The sequence below is a fragment of the Oryctolagus cuniculus genome, chromosome 7 (assembly GCF_964237555.1).
Source record: "Oryctolagus cuniculus chromosome 7, mOryCun1.1, whole genome shotgun sequence".
Taxonomy (NCBI): Eukaryota; Metazoa; Chordata; class Mammalia; order Lagomorpha; family Leporidae; genus Oryctolagus; species Oryctolagus cuniculus.
The window spans coordinates 40,287,532-40,301,119 of record NC_091438.1 but is presented as its reverse complement, the minus strand read 5'-3'; the positions used below and the strand labels follow the sequence as shown (position 1 = coordinate 40,301,119).

Here is a 13,588-nt window from a genome sequence, read left to right as displayed (position 1 = left end):
AAATAACAGGTAAATCTGAACCTACAACAGCAATTATACATAAAATGAATAAATTCCTTGATTCTTTTGAAAGGATATCAAGATTTATGAAACATATTAAGTATTCCAATATACTTGTAATCAGAATCTCAGAAGGATGCAGAACAAAAAGAGGAAGGAAAACATCTAAAGAAGTAATAGCCAACAATTTCTCAAATTTTGTGGTGAATTTAAATTACTAATTCAAGATATTTAACAAACCAAAACTGAGAGAAGCACAAAAACACAGTCAAATACATTATGGTGAAATACAGCTTATAGTAAAGGAAATCTATTGAAATAGCAAGTGAGAAATTATACATGACATAGAGTGAAATAATGATGCAATTAATGTCAGCACTATTACCAGAAATTTCAAAAACAGATGCACTGAACATGCATATTGAAAAGTGAAAAACAACTGTTGAAAATAATTTTATATCCAGTAAACTGTATTTCACAAATAAAGGAAAAATTAAAACACTTTCAAATAAATAATAAAAGATTTAATAAATATTAGGTAAATAAATAGGGATAAAATGTGTTGGTTTTAATCTGCACTGTAAGAGACGCTAAGTAAAGTCATCCAGGTTGCAGAAAAGTGAACTCATGGTAACTCAGATAAGAGAAAAAAATGGAGAGCACTGAAAATATTAAATGTTGTCTTAATATTGTGGACATACACACTTTCCCTCTTAGTTCATTCATAATGACATGCATTTTTTTTTTGAAAAATTGACAGTGCATCAGTGGTTTGGAATAACTGAAAATTTTCCATCTCAAATAGTCTTTGTGGGGAGCAGCCCGGACTGGACTGAGTTACTGGAATTAAGACTTATTCTATGCATCTGCTCTCCCACAATATGGCGCTGGGAGAGAAGTAAACAGCTTCCGCACAGCTGCCTCCAGTTCAACCAATAAACTGTAGGACTTGCTACTGATTGGAGGAGAGCAGCCTACTCGGCGTGTGGGCAGCCGAGTTAGGATTGGCGGAGGAGGACTATAAAGGAGGAGAGAGACGGCATTTACCAGGAACATCTAAGGGGAACATCTAGCTGAAGGAACACCCGTGCAGCCCCCGAGAAAGCCGGCCGGCGGTGTGCCGCTCCCCTGCGGAAGTGGGGAATGTGGCCAGGGGGAACTGCCCTTCCACGGAGGTGGAAGGGATAGTAGCCAACCCGGGAAGAACCAGCAGCAAACCCGGGGAGGGCCGAGCAGACGAAAGAACAGCGCAGGGTCCTGTGTCGTTCCTCCACGAAGAGGGGGAGCGACAGTCTTCACTTTACTGGAAGAAATTCAGTATCATTTAAGTGGATTGTTAAAAATGCATGCTGTATTTCATAGATCAACAACTAAAACAGTAGTGCAAAAAGTTCCTGAGATAATAATTATTGCTAAGACTATACTCATTTCCATATATTATTCATCTTTTTGATCCTCTTAACCAATGCAAATCAGGGATAATATGGAAATTAAAAGAAAGAGTTATTGAGTTTACTTGCACTGCAACTTCCATAGGTTTTGTTGTCTTATGTAAGTTAATACTTTTTCCATACCTCAGTTTTCTTACTGAAAAGCAATGATAATAATCCTTAATCATCCCATTACACTTAGCAGATATCTGATGTTGAATTATACTATCAATCATTATTGTTAAAGGTTTATTTATTTATTTGAAAGTCAGAGTTACAGAGAGAGAATAACAGAGTGAGAGAGAGAGAAAGAGAGAGAGAGAGAGAGGTCTTCCAGCCACTAGTTCACTCCCCAAACGGTTGCAATGGCCAGAGCTAGCTGATCTGAAGCCAGGAACCAGAAGCCATGAGCTTCTTCCTGGTTTCCTACATGGGTACAGGGGTTCAAGAACTTGATTCATCCTCCGCCGCTTTCCCAGGAACATTAGCAAAGAGCTGGATTGGAAGTGGACCAGCAGAGACTCAACCTAGTGCCCATCTGGGATACTGGCACCACAGACAATGGCTTTAACCATTATGCCACAGCACTGGCCCCATTATTGTTTCTGTTGAATCAGTGACTGACTAAAGATGTATACTGGAGGTGCAAATATGGACACTAGTATACTGGAGAAATAAGTTAAGCTAACTGATTAACTTTGGTTTACTTTTGACATGTTTCCATGTTTCAGGAAAATCTCAGCTTGGAAAGCAGTTTACAAATCTGGGTGCCGATATTGAAGCATTGTGGAAAAAGCAAAAAATGAAAATAAAGTCAACTTGCTTTTTTAAAAAGGTGCACTTACAAAAGTTAGAACAGATAGATGAGGATACAGAAAGAAATCGACCATGGGAGAAATTATGATATCCTTTAGAATTACTTGGAATCTGGGCAGATATATCTGAAGTACTTGTATTATCAACTTTTGAGACAACAATAAGGGGAAGGTGAATTCCTGTTAGTTTTCATCTTTTAAATGATACATCTTTTAGCAAGAATTTAAAGGCATAAATTCTGAATTCTATAGCTTTGGACTGGTCATTTCAATTTTATAGACTGAGTTTGCTATCAACTCTACTTCACCAGTTTCTTATAGGTTTTAAGAAATTTGTTGTGTGAAAATAATAATATTTAGCATATAATACATACACAAATTATTACTTGAATAATGATCTTATCATCTTTTTCTCATATTCCCTGTTCTACTTTCCCCCAAAGGATGTGAACAACTAATGATGAGAAGTACAATTAGATGTACTTCCTAACTCAGAACCCACTGGGATGGGGGATTCCTCAGAGACACGATCGATGGAAGCAAATATCCTTCAGCACTTAGGGCTAGAGGTGTGGAAGGAGGCTTCTTGCAGTCAGTTAGGGATATCACTTTGCTTGGAGAAGGAGTTTCTGAAGGGAAACTCAGGTCTTTCTACTGCAGGCTCACCTGCTGGGAGGCAGTTGGTTGCTTGGCTGCTGAAAGGCAGAATTTGCTCTCGCTGCTGTGACCTTCTTGAGGTGAGTGGAGAATCCCCTGTTGCCTAAACTCTCCCATGATTTGGTTCACAGCAGATGTTCTGGGGAGGCAGCAGAGCCTGATGGCTGATATTTAGGTTGAAAGATTTCTGATGCACAGCCTTCTCTAAGCCCACTTTTTCTTTCAGTGCTCAGCAAAGATGGGAAAAAGAAGCCTGCCCTAATCTGCCCAAGGAAACTTGAAAGGGTAACATTACTTGGGGGAGGATTAGAAACAAATGACTACTATTAAAACAAAATGTTTCTTAGTCTATATTCTTTATTTAAAATTGTATTTATTTGAAAGACAGTGTTACAGAAAGAAGTAGAGACAGTGGAGAGAGGTCTTGCATCTGCTGGTTCACTCCCCAAATGGCCACAATGTCTGGAACTGAACTGTTTAGAAGCTAGGAGCTTCTTCAAGGTCTCCCATGTGGATGCAGGTGCCCAAGTCCTTGGGTCATCTGTTGCTGCTTTCCCAGGTGCATTAATAGGGAGCTGGATCAGAAGTGGAACAGCCAGGACTTGAACTGGCACTCATATGGGATGCTGTCACTGCAGGCTGGTGCTTTAACCCTTTGCACCACAATGCTGGACCCTTAGTCTATATTCTTATGAGCTAGTGTCCAACAGTGTTTGAGGAAAGCAATAATTATACAGGGTAAGTAATGTTAGATTTCGACTCATCATACTTATTCTCTAGTCTCAATCCTGCATGGCTTTTAGAAAGTCACTTCTCTTGGCCTTTGTTGCATAATCTATAAAATAATATTCATCAAGACCTTACCTACACCCTAAATTCTTATAGGCAATGTATACATATCCACTAATATATTCTTAAATGAAAGTGTACCCAGAAGATCAGTATTAACATATATGTGGAGAATGGTCCTACAAATTGGTGTGTATCCCAATAGATACAGATTTGTTACACAATATCCATTCCTGATATAATTTGGATATGGTCAGCAATGGAAAATGTGCACTAAGTAGTTTTGATATGACATGTCCATAATTGTATTTTATATGTGCCTGTGTCTATGTATGTATACATTTGTGTATACAGTCATATATATATATATATATATATATAAATTCACAGGCTTTTATTGGAATTCCGATCCTGGGTGAGGTACCCCGGTCCCAACAGAGCAGGGACTGGGGAAGCCACACATCAGAGATTGGGAGGGCTCCTTTTATAGATTCAGGGCGTGGGGGTTAAAAGTTAAGGCGGGTTTGATCCTCATTGGTTGACCTTTAGGCACCCGCAGGGACCTTGACAAGGACTTTTCATTCTCAGAAGTGTGGATAGGGACTCTCCATTCCCGGAAGTATAGGACTTCTCTCCTTGCTGATCCCAAAGCTACCATCCCGACCTTTTGATGATAGGAAAGGGGGCAACAATGAGTCTCTGTGGCTACTTTCTGCTTACTGGGGACGTCGTCCACAGGGGCCTGCTGGGGGTATCTTGGGGCTCCGCAGGGACAGGCATGTATGGATAGAGAAGCATCTGGTTGACTGCCTGGTTGCTGAAGGCCTTGGTTCATTCCAATATCACCTGCTGTAAACACTTAAACAGACACTGTAATATACAAGTCAGGGTGAGAATAGCAACCAATGAACCTAAAGAGTGGCATTAACCAGGTAATGAAAGGATTTCATAGAGGAGAGGAAATGAGGGGGGTCTCTGGACCCTTGTGAGGACTGTTTGATGGATATGGTTTAAATCTGATCCCAGCCAAGACCAAGAGAAAGGCCACTCAACTTTTGCAGGTAGAGGGTTTTGTCTGTGGAGAAATTCTGAGTAATCATACAACATTAAGTGGAAGAGAGGACCATCAGTACACACAGGTTGGGAGTAGAGTCATTGATGTTAGAGTAGAGGCTATGATTACAAAGGAATGAGACCCAAGTGGGTTAGACAGGGTGTAGAACAAAGGACAGAGTCATTATTGGAGAACCTAAGAAAGATGCTATCTAAGCCACAACTAAGTTTGCTGATTGAGAGGCAAATAGAACCTGACAGAAGGGGCTTGATAATAATCTGGTGGGCTTTAGGCCTTGTAAGTTAAGAGGACCAGACCTATCTCTTCACATAGGGAACATCCTAAGGGAGGTGTGAACCTCCTTGGGGAAGGCACCCTGTTGACTTCCATTACCTACCTGACCTGGGAGGAGAGCTGGCTAGGTAAAGGCAGGTGGAATCTCTAACAGGAAACATACAGTTCTGCCTGCAATGTTACTGACCCTACTTGGCCGTCCCCTCAGCTGTGGTGGTCACTTTGGAGGCTGGGCTAAGTGAAGGGCTTTTCAGCTTAGAGACAATACAATCTGTGGCTCTGACCTGAAGTCCTTCGACTCCAGGGCAGTTCCATTTCCAGTGATCCAACTCTTGGCTGGCAGAGCTGCCAAGGCTCTTCACAAGCTGACTTCTGCTGAAGCCCAGGCTTACCATATTGAAAGCCACTGCAGTGGACTGGCCTGTTGGGTCTCCTTGAGGGCAGACCACTGTACAGAACAGCTGTGCCCATGGTGAAGTAAATCTAGCTGTGAAATTATAATTTAAGCTCTTATTTTGGCTATGCTATTACAGGAAATGTTAGCCATCCCTTTTATAAGATCTAAAAATCAAATTGTGCATCTTGGAGAGTCCTTCAGAATAGAATTAGTTTCCTACCTCGAAGAGAATATAGAAATGAGAGAATAAGTTAGACTTAGAATAGAGAAATGGGGGTGCCAGTCCCAGATCACTTACTGACAATAGCAATATCAAATGAAAACTTAGAAAGCAGTTTCAATCATTAGATAACAAATATAGCAGTTTCAATACTAGCTTTTTAAACTCTTTAATTGTTTTTTTTTTAATTAACCAATTGATTCTAATTACTTTCTGCTCTTAGTAACCACAGTTAACCATACTTTCTCTCAGTTGGTACCTATAATACATTATTGGCTTCATCTGTTTACAGCACTACCCCAAAGTACTGAATACAATAGAAGTGGCTGGAAAAAGTCCATCGGAACCTATAGGAGGACAGCTAAACACAGAACCAGCAACGTTTAGTTTTATGAGCAGCAAATCTGATATATAAAACTGTGGATGACAAAAGACTTTAAGTTGCCTCATTTAAAATTATAAACTTATTATAAACTCAACAAGAGGCATTTGCTTACTTTGCATAGCATTTTTGAAAGCATCTGTAGGATTTTACAGAACATTTAACTCTTTAGGTCTCTGTGGCTTTCTTATTATGATCCAAGATTTCTTTCATAACCTTCTGTGACTTCCACACACCTTCTTCAACTTACTTGAATCATTCCATCATTTCCATTCCAGTCTAAACTAGCATCAGGATGAAGTCAATCTTACAAACCTTGTCCTTTCTTTATTCAAAATAACTCTTTCCTTTTAACCTTCCTTACCAAATGCACAATTTTATACTTGGGATATTTTCCATCTGCCAATTTCCTTGCTTTATGTTTTGAAATAACCTGTTAAAAATCTCAAAATTAAGACATTTTTAAATAAGGTAACACATCAAATTTCAGCCTGAGTTACTCTAAGCAATATTGAACTCTTTTCCTAGACAGTTTATAAACTAACCCAAAAACTTTTTATAGAATATAACATGCTGAGTATCCAAAGTTTACATTTAGACACATTATCCCATTTGCCTTTACCCAATTTAAATTAGCAGTTACACCTAAATGACTTAAGATGCTGATATTAAATATCACTATCTGAATTCAATTAAAATTAAAATTGCATTCATCTAAAACAAGTACTAACTACCCATTGTTGTTTCATTGAGTACTGATTACCAGGAAACCTGTTAAAATAAATTGCAAAATAAGTTCAGCAAGTTACAAAGTGATATTTTCAAAGGTAATGATCTTCCTAGATTCAAAGAGAAATTCCTTCAAACTCAGTGCCTTTTTACAGTTACAATTGCATTTTTCCTAAGAACACCTTTGGCCCATGATGTCATATTCAGTTGGCCACGTGGGGATTAGGCACTTGACCTAAAACCCAGCAGACCAGAGGGGTGGGGTGAAGAAGGGAAAAAAGAGAGAGAAGGAGAGTATGAGAGAGACAAGAGAGGAGAGGAGCTAGTGAGGAGAGAAGAGAGAGCAGGAGAGAAGAGAGAAGAGAAAGGAGACCAGAGGAGGAGGATAGAGAGCCACGTATTCAGGAACAGGTTCTTTTAAAACTTTGCTGGAGGGTGGGCAGGGAAACAGGAGCAGCGAATCCCATTAGGATGGGGGTGGAGCTTGACACTGGTGGTTGTGCCACGTGGCCACCTGGCTTCCAGCAATGGTGGTGGAGAGAGGCAGGACATGGTGTCAGGACATGGAAGTGGGGTGGAAGAATGTGCATATGGGGGCAGGAGGTTCCTGGCTAGCTGTGGGGTCCCCAGGAACTCAGGAGGATCTGAAAAGGTGGAGGGTGGAGAGTTTGGCAGTAACACAGAAGAGGCATCCTTAGGAGGTGGGGGCCTGATCTTGGCCAGCAAGAGCTTGGATGTGGAGCAGGCAGAGAGGAAAGTAGGGGAGAAGGGAGTAGGATGGGAGTGGAGGTTTCAGAAAGCCTGGACATATGGGACCTCTGACCATTTTTTCTCCCTTCAGCAGAAATTCTCAAGGTCAGTGAGGACCTTGGGATTGACTGTTCCCTCAGGGGGCCACTTAGATCTGTTGTCAAGTACATAATTAGGCCATGCCTGGGTGGAGTAGGTCCTGGGCCAGTCCCAGTTTCTTCAAGTTCTTTAGGAGGCAGGCCAGGGGGCATTTTGAATCCACCCTCGGGATTGGCCAGATCCCATGGTCTCCCTGGCAGCCCAGATCTACTGAAATTTGGTCAAGGCGTCCCCTATCCCTGACTTCAGTAGATGGATTAGAGGTCAGTCCTCTACGGGGCCAAGCCAGTGGCAGGACATCTCCACAGCCTCTGGGAGGCTAAACAGCGGAGAACAGAGCCCACATGCACACGATTTTGAGGTCTCTGTCTGGACAGAGAGCTAGCCAGAGATCGCAGAGACTGGGCCAACCCAGAGGAGGGAGGGAGAGCAAGGAGGGAGTTACTTACAGTTGGTCAAGCGTGGTCTGTTAATCAGCCTGGGGCACCAGACAGGTTCAAGGAGTGAGGGGGGGCTCAAACCCAGAAAGGGGAGGCGCACACTCTCAGCTCTTGGGTTTCGGCGCCATCTGCAAGGTGTCTGGCATGTAAGAAATCTTCCCAGGCAGATGAATCAATTAATTCACAGGATTTTATTGGGATTCCGCTCCCGGGCGAGGTTCCTCGGTCCCAACAGAGCGGGGTCCGGGGAAGTTGCCATACAGTCATATATTATGTACAAATATTTATACATGAATATGTGCAATGATTGTGTACTTTTTTCTATGTATATGAGCATACATTCATGTCAAGATGGATCCTCACTTGTATCTAATGTAACAAATACTTTTCTAAAGTTTGCATTCTAAATCAAGGCTTCCTTTTCAAGTTACAACAGGCACAAGGTAAAGAGAACCCATCTCATCCTGTATTTTAAAGAAGCTATGTATCTACTGTCAACGTGGCAGGAATCAGCCAGTCTATCAGGGACATCACTCTGAATGGGGCACACCAATGCAACCTGCTGGAAAGGCTTTGTCTTCCTTGGCTTCTCCAGCTTTGGCGACCTTCAACTACTGCTCTTTGCCTTGTTCCTCTCACTGTATCTCATCACCTTGACCAGCAACTTCTTCATTATCATAGTCATCAGGCTGGATACTCACCTACATACACCAATGTATCTCTTCCTTTCATTCTTGTCCTTCTCTGAGACCTGCTACACTTTGGGCATCATACCCAGGATGCTTGTGGGCCTGGCTCTGAGGGTCCAGGCTATCTCGTATGTGGGCTGCGCTGCCCAGATGTTCTTCTCGGCCTCATGGGCCTGTACCAATTGCTTCCTTCTGGCTGTCATGGGCTTTGACAGGTATGTGGCCATCTGTGCCCCACTACACTATGCCAGCCGTATGAGTCCCACTATCTGTGCCCAATTGATCAGTATTTCTTTTGTAAGTGGATACTTTTTTGGGTTGGGAATGACACTGGTCATTTTCCGCCTATCATTCTGCAGCTCCCATGAGATTCAGCACTTTTTTTGTGATACACCTCCAGTACTGAGCCTCGCCTGTGGGGATACCGGTCTCAGTGAGCTCGGGATTCTTATCCTCAGCCTGTTGGTGCTCTTGATCTCCTTCTTCTTCATCACCATCTCCTATGCCTACATCCTGGCAGCAATCCTGAGGATTCCTTCTGCAGCAGGACAGAAGAAGGCCTTCTCCACCTGTGCCTCACACCTCACTGTGGTCGTTATTCACTATGGCTGTGCCTCCTTCATGTACTTGAGGCCCAAAGCCAGCTACTCCCTTGAGCGAGATCAGCTGATTGCTGTTACCTACACTGTGGTGACCCCTCTCCTCAACCCCATTGTGTATAGTCTAAGAAATCGGGCTGTGCAGGCAGCTATGAGAAATGCCTTCCGAGGGAGCTTGCTAGGAAAAGGATGAAAGTTAGCCCAAAGGTACACTACTTTCTTTGTAGAATGATCATAGACTAGAAACTGAGGCCAGATATTCAAGGACTCAGGCCAAAGCTGACACTTGTTGAGGTTCTTGACAGAACCTTCATGGGCCCAATCCTGCTTCCTGCTTTTCCCCCAGGCTGCAGGGGATCAGTGGCAGGGCTTCTTACTGTGTTCATAGTACAATGAGGTCAAAATCTGAATGTTTGTTTTCAGTATCAAAGACACCACCCCAGCATCTAAAAACTATTAAGATTTTGGTTTTTGAAATGCATTAAAATCATTACGATATTTTTAAACGGAGTTTGACAAAGCAACAAAGTTTGGAGTGGTCAAGTTTAAGGTAGGGCTGACAGGAGCCTTATTATGGTTACTGTAGAGATTTTTGAATCATTGTATAATGAGACTATTTGACCTGTAATACTATTTCAAGATCTTAAATCCAATGCACATCATTTTGACAAATTAGTCTAATGCTTCACGAAATGAAAAGGTAGATTATTGTTTCTCTCACTAGCTGTTTTTTCATCTATTTCTGATTCATTATGATTTTCTTCTCTTTGTTTCGATTGCTTATCCATGTTGGACCGGTCATATTTCAGATAATATATTTATTAATGTTTTCTGTTTTTCCTGATAACTGGTGATACTTTCTAAACACCTCATAACCTTGGATGTCAAGAACCATCCCCACTTGCATAATTCCCAAACTGGATAATGTCCCTTTTCTTTGATGATTTCTTTATTTATTTGAAAGATGGAGTTAGAGAGAGGCAGAGGCAGACAGGACTTCCATGCACTGGTTCACTCCCCAGATGGCTGCAACTGTGGGAGCTGCCCAATCCAAAGGCAGGAGCCAGGAGCTTCTTCTAGGTCTCCAACGCGGATACAGGGGCCCAAGGACATGGGCCATCTTCTGCTTTCCTGGGCCATAGCAGAGAGCTGGATTGGAAGTGGAGCAGCCAGGACTCAGACTGGCATCCAATGGGATGCAGGCACTGCAGGCAGCATCTTTACCCACTACGCCACAATGCCAGCCCCGATAATATCCTTTGAATTTGTTTATTTGTTTATTCTTCCAATTTTCTTTCCACAATGTGTCATATATGTCAGACATTGTTAGAGAGGAGTTTGGGTGCAAACTCTTCAGATTTCTAGCAATGCAACTCTGAGTAATTCATTTAACTTTTAAGAACTTCAGAGTTGGCATTTGTAAAATGGGTGTAACATCATGATTTTATGTTGGTAGATAAATAGGATCATGCATTAACAGATTTTAATTCTTCAGCCATAACAATCTTCTGATAAATGTCAGCTGTCATAATTAATATAAGGAAAGAGAGATTGACCTTTAATTTAGGGAGAGGTACTGTGGCTGGAAGATCAGATAAGGCTTCATGCCTAAGGTAGTACTTGAACTTGTTTCTAAAATATGAGTGAGGTTTGAATGCACTGAGTAAGGAGAAAGGACATTTGAAGAAGAGAGAACAGAATAGCCAATGGCTGGTTGATAAGACATCGTAGGCCAGTTTCAGAGAGTAGTGACTTGTGAAGAGGTGATGGAATCCTTGTAGATGATGATGAAAAGTGAGCTTGTTTGTTGGGTACAGGCAGCAATTTGAACACCTTGCTTTTGACATAATGATTTCAGCAATGGGGACAGAGCACAGTGAACTTTTCAGAATAGAGTGAAGTGACATCTGGAAACAGATTTAGGAAGATAGACCAAGAAGTGGAAAGGATGAGAACTTTAGCAGGGAAAAACCAGAAGCAAGGAGATCAGTAACAAATGGATTTTGCTGTCATCCTACCAGAAGGCAATGTGGCCTGCATGTGGACAGGATGCTGAAAACTGAAAGAAACTACAAACCTGAGATTTTGAAAGGTAAGGTCCATATAATGTAGCAATGAATTGGAAGTAGGGCATGATACGAGAGACAAGGGAAGAATTTAAGCTGAGACAATATTTTTTCTCTCAATGGAATTCAGGTTTCCATGTTCTCTAGATAGAATATAATGAAAACCAAATGTGGGAAGAAAGAGACCTGATCTGAAGAACAGAGAAAGTCAGAAGGCAGAAAGGGCCTGAGTATAGAATGGGCCATATACTTTATGATCAATTTCACTATAAGCTGGAGGCCATCCCCCATTACGTGGAAGCTGTTTGAGCAAATTGATCTCTACAGCCTCTTCCGTTCACTCAGCATAAATTCCTTAGGTGCCCACTAACCAATGGCGAGTACAAGTGTTCCACGAATTTCTAAGTAATAGTCAAAGGCTAACCTAACATCCAAATGTACTAGTCTTAAGTATGGAAGTATATAAAATCTACTTGGAATGCTTTTTCAGGATGGATATTCAATGTATCCATCCTTATAGAATTTCAGATTATTGCTATGGGGTGGAGACAATGGAGATAGTCTACAAAATTTCCCTAAATGATTCAAATTCCCTCCCTTGAATAAAGATTTAACTGTATGCTTACAAAGGACACACTCTTTATTCAGAAGTCTCCTGATTTGAATGTGATGACATATCCTCAATTCACAGTCTCCTGAAAGACCCAGTTACTACCAGAGTCTCTGAAGTCAAATGTGTTGAGTTAAACGCCAAGTACTGCCAGTTGTTACATATATAGCCAGGGTATCAGTTCCTCCATTTTCTCAATTATAGGGTTAAATGAAAAGAGTGTCTATTTGATGGGGCTTTTGATAAACATTAATATAAAATCTTCAGAACACGGTCAGCTTACATACTAGGAATTCACCATGAACACCTATTATTATTTATAGTTTCCAAACATTGTCACCTTAAGGTACCCTATTTTTTGCCATGCTGATGTTCGAAGCCAGAACCAGAGCCAGCAGTGTCTAACATATTATGTTTCTTTTTAAAGCTTGTTTTTAACAATTTTAATTGTAAAATATAACATACAAAAAACTACATATCTTAATAGAGTACTATCAAGTTAATATCAAATTAATTATCATTTCAGTAAAAAAAAAATAACTTTGCCAGTTACCTCAGAAGCCTGCAATGGGTTCCATCCCAATCCTAAAATTAACCTCTAAGTTGATTTTCATACCATTTGTCGCTCCCCCTCTTCGCGGAGGAACGACACTAAGCCCTACCTAGGCTTCATATCCGAGTCACGGCACCATTATGTCGCTCCCCGTCTTCGTGGAGGAATGACACAGGACCCTGCGCTGTTCTTTCGTCTGCTCGGCTGTCCCCGGGTTTGCTGCTGGTTCTTCCCGGGTTGGCTACCGTCCCTTCCACCTCCGTGGAAGGGCGGTTCCCCCTGCCACATTCCCCACTTCCGCGGGGGAGCAGCACACTGCTGGCCGGCTCTCTCGGGGGCTGCACAGGTGTTCCTTCAGCTAGATGTTCCCCTTAGATGTTCCTGGTGCATGCCGTCTCTCTCCTCCTTTATAGTCCTCTTCCACCAATCCCAATTCTGCTACCCACACGCCGAGTACGCTGCTCTCCTCCAATCAGGAGCAGGTCCTACAGTTTCTTGGTTGAACTGGAGGCAGCTGCGTAGAAGCTGTTACTCCCTTCTCAGCGCCATATTGTGGGAGAGCAGATGCATAGAATAAGTCTTAATTCCAGTAACAGTCTTAGTCCGAGTTGCTCCCCACAGATCCCCCTTTCTTTTTATTTTTTGGCGTTGATACGCGCCTGTCTTCGGTGTCCCGCGGCACACACTCTGCTCTGCTTGCTAGAGTTGCCACAGGTTCTTACAAGTCCTATCAATCAGGCAAACCAAATCCAGGTCCTCTCTTCACCATGTTGTGAGGAGGTTTTTAGGCGCTGATGCGTGCCTGTGTTCGGTGCCCTGCAGCGCATGCTCTGCTCTGCCTGCAGGGGCTTACAAGCCCTAACAATCAGGCAAACCGAATCCAAGCCTTCTCATTGCCGTATTGTGGGGGAGACTTATTAGTGTTGATTCGTGCCTATCTTCAGTGACCTGCAGCTCATACTCTGGTCGAGCTGCTTGCTGGTGCTTACCGCCTTAATCAGGCAGACCGAATCCA

At 42.2% G+C, this 13,588-nt stretch overlaps 1 protein-coding gene across 1 annotated transcript; it reads left to right on the top strand.

Annotated features, from left to right (window-relative positions):
• Positions 1 to 8,401: 8,401 nt before the first annotated feature.
• OR10Z1 (olfactory receptor family 10 subfamily Z member 1) lies at positions 8,402 to 9,537 on the top strand. The gene has a single exon (XM_002715327.2). It carries the CDS (start codon positions 8,596 to 8,598, stop codon positions 9,535 to 9,537), a length of 942 nt encoding a protein of 313 aa, XP_002715373.1. The 5' UTR covers positions 8,402 to 8,595.
• Positions 9,538 to 13,588: the final 4,051 nt, after the last annotated feature.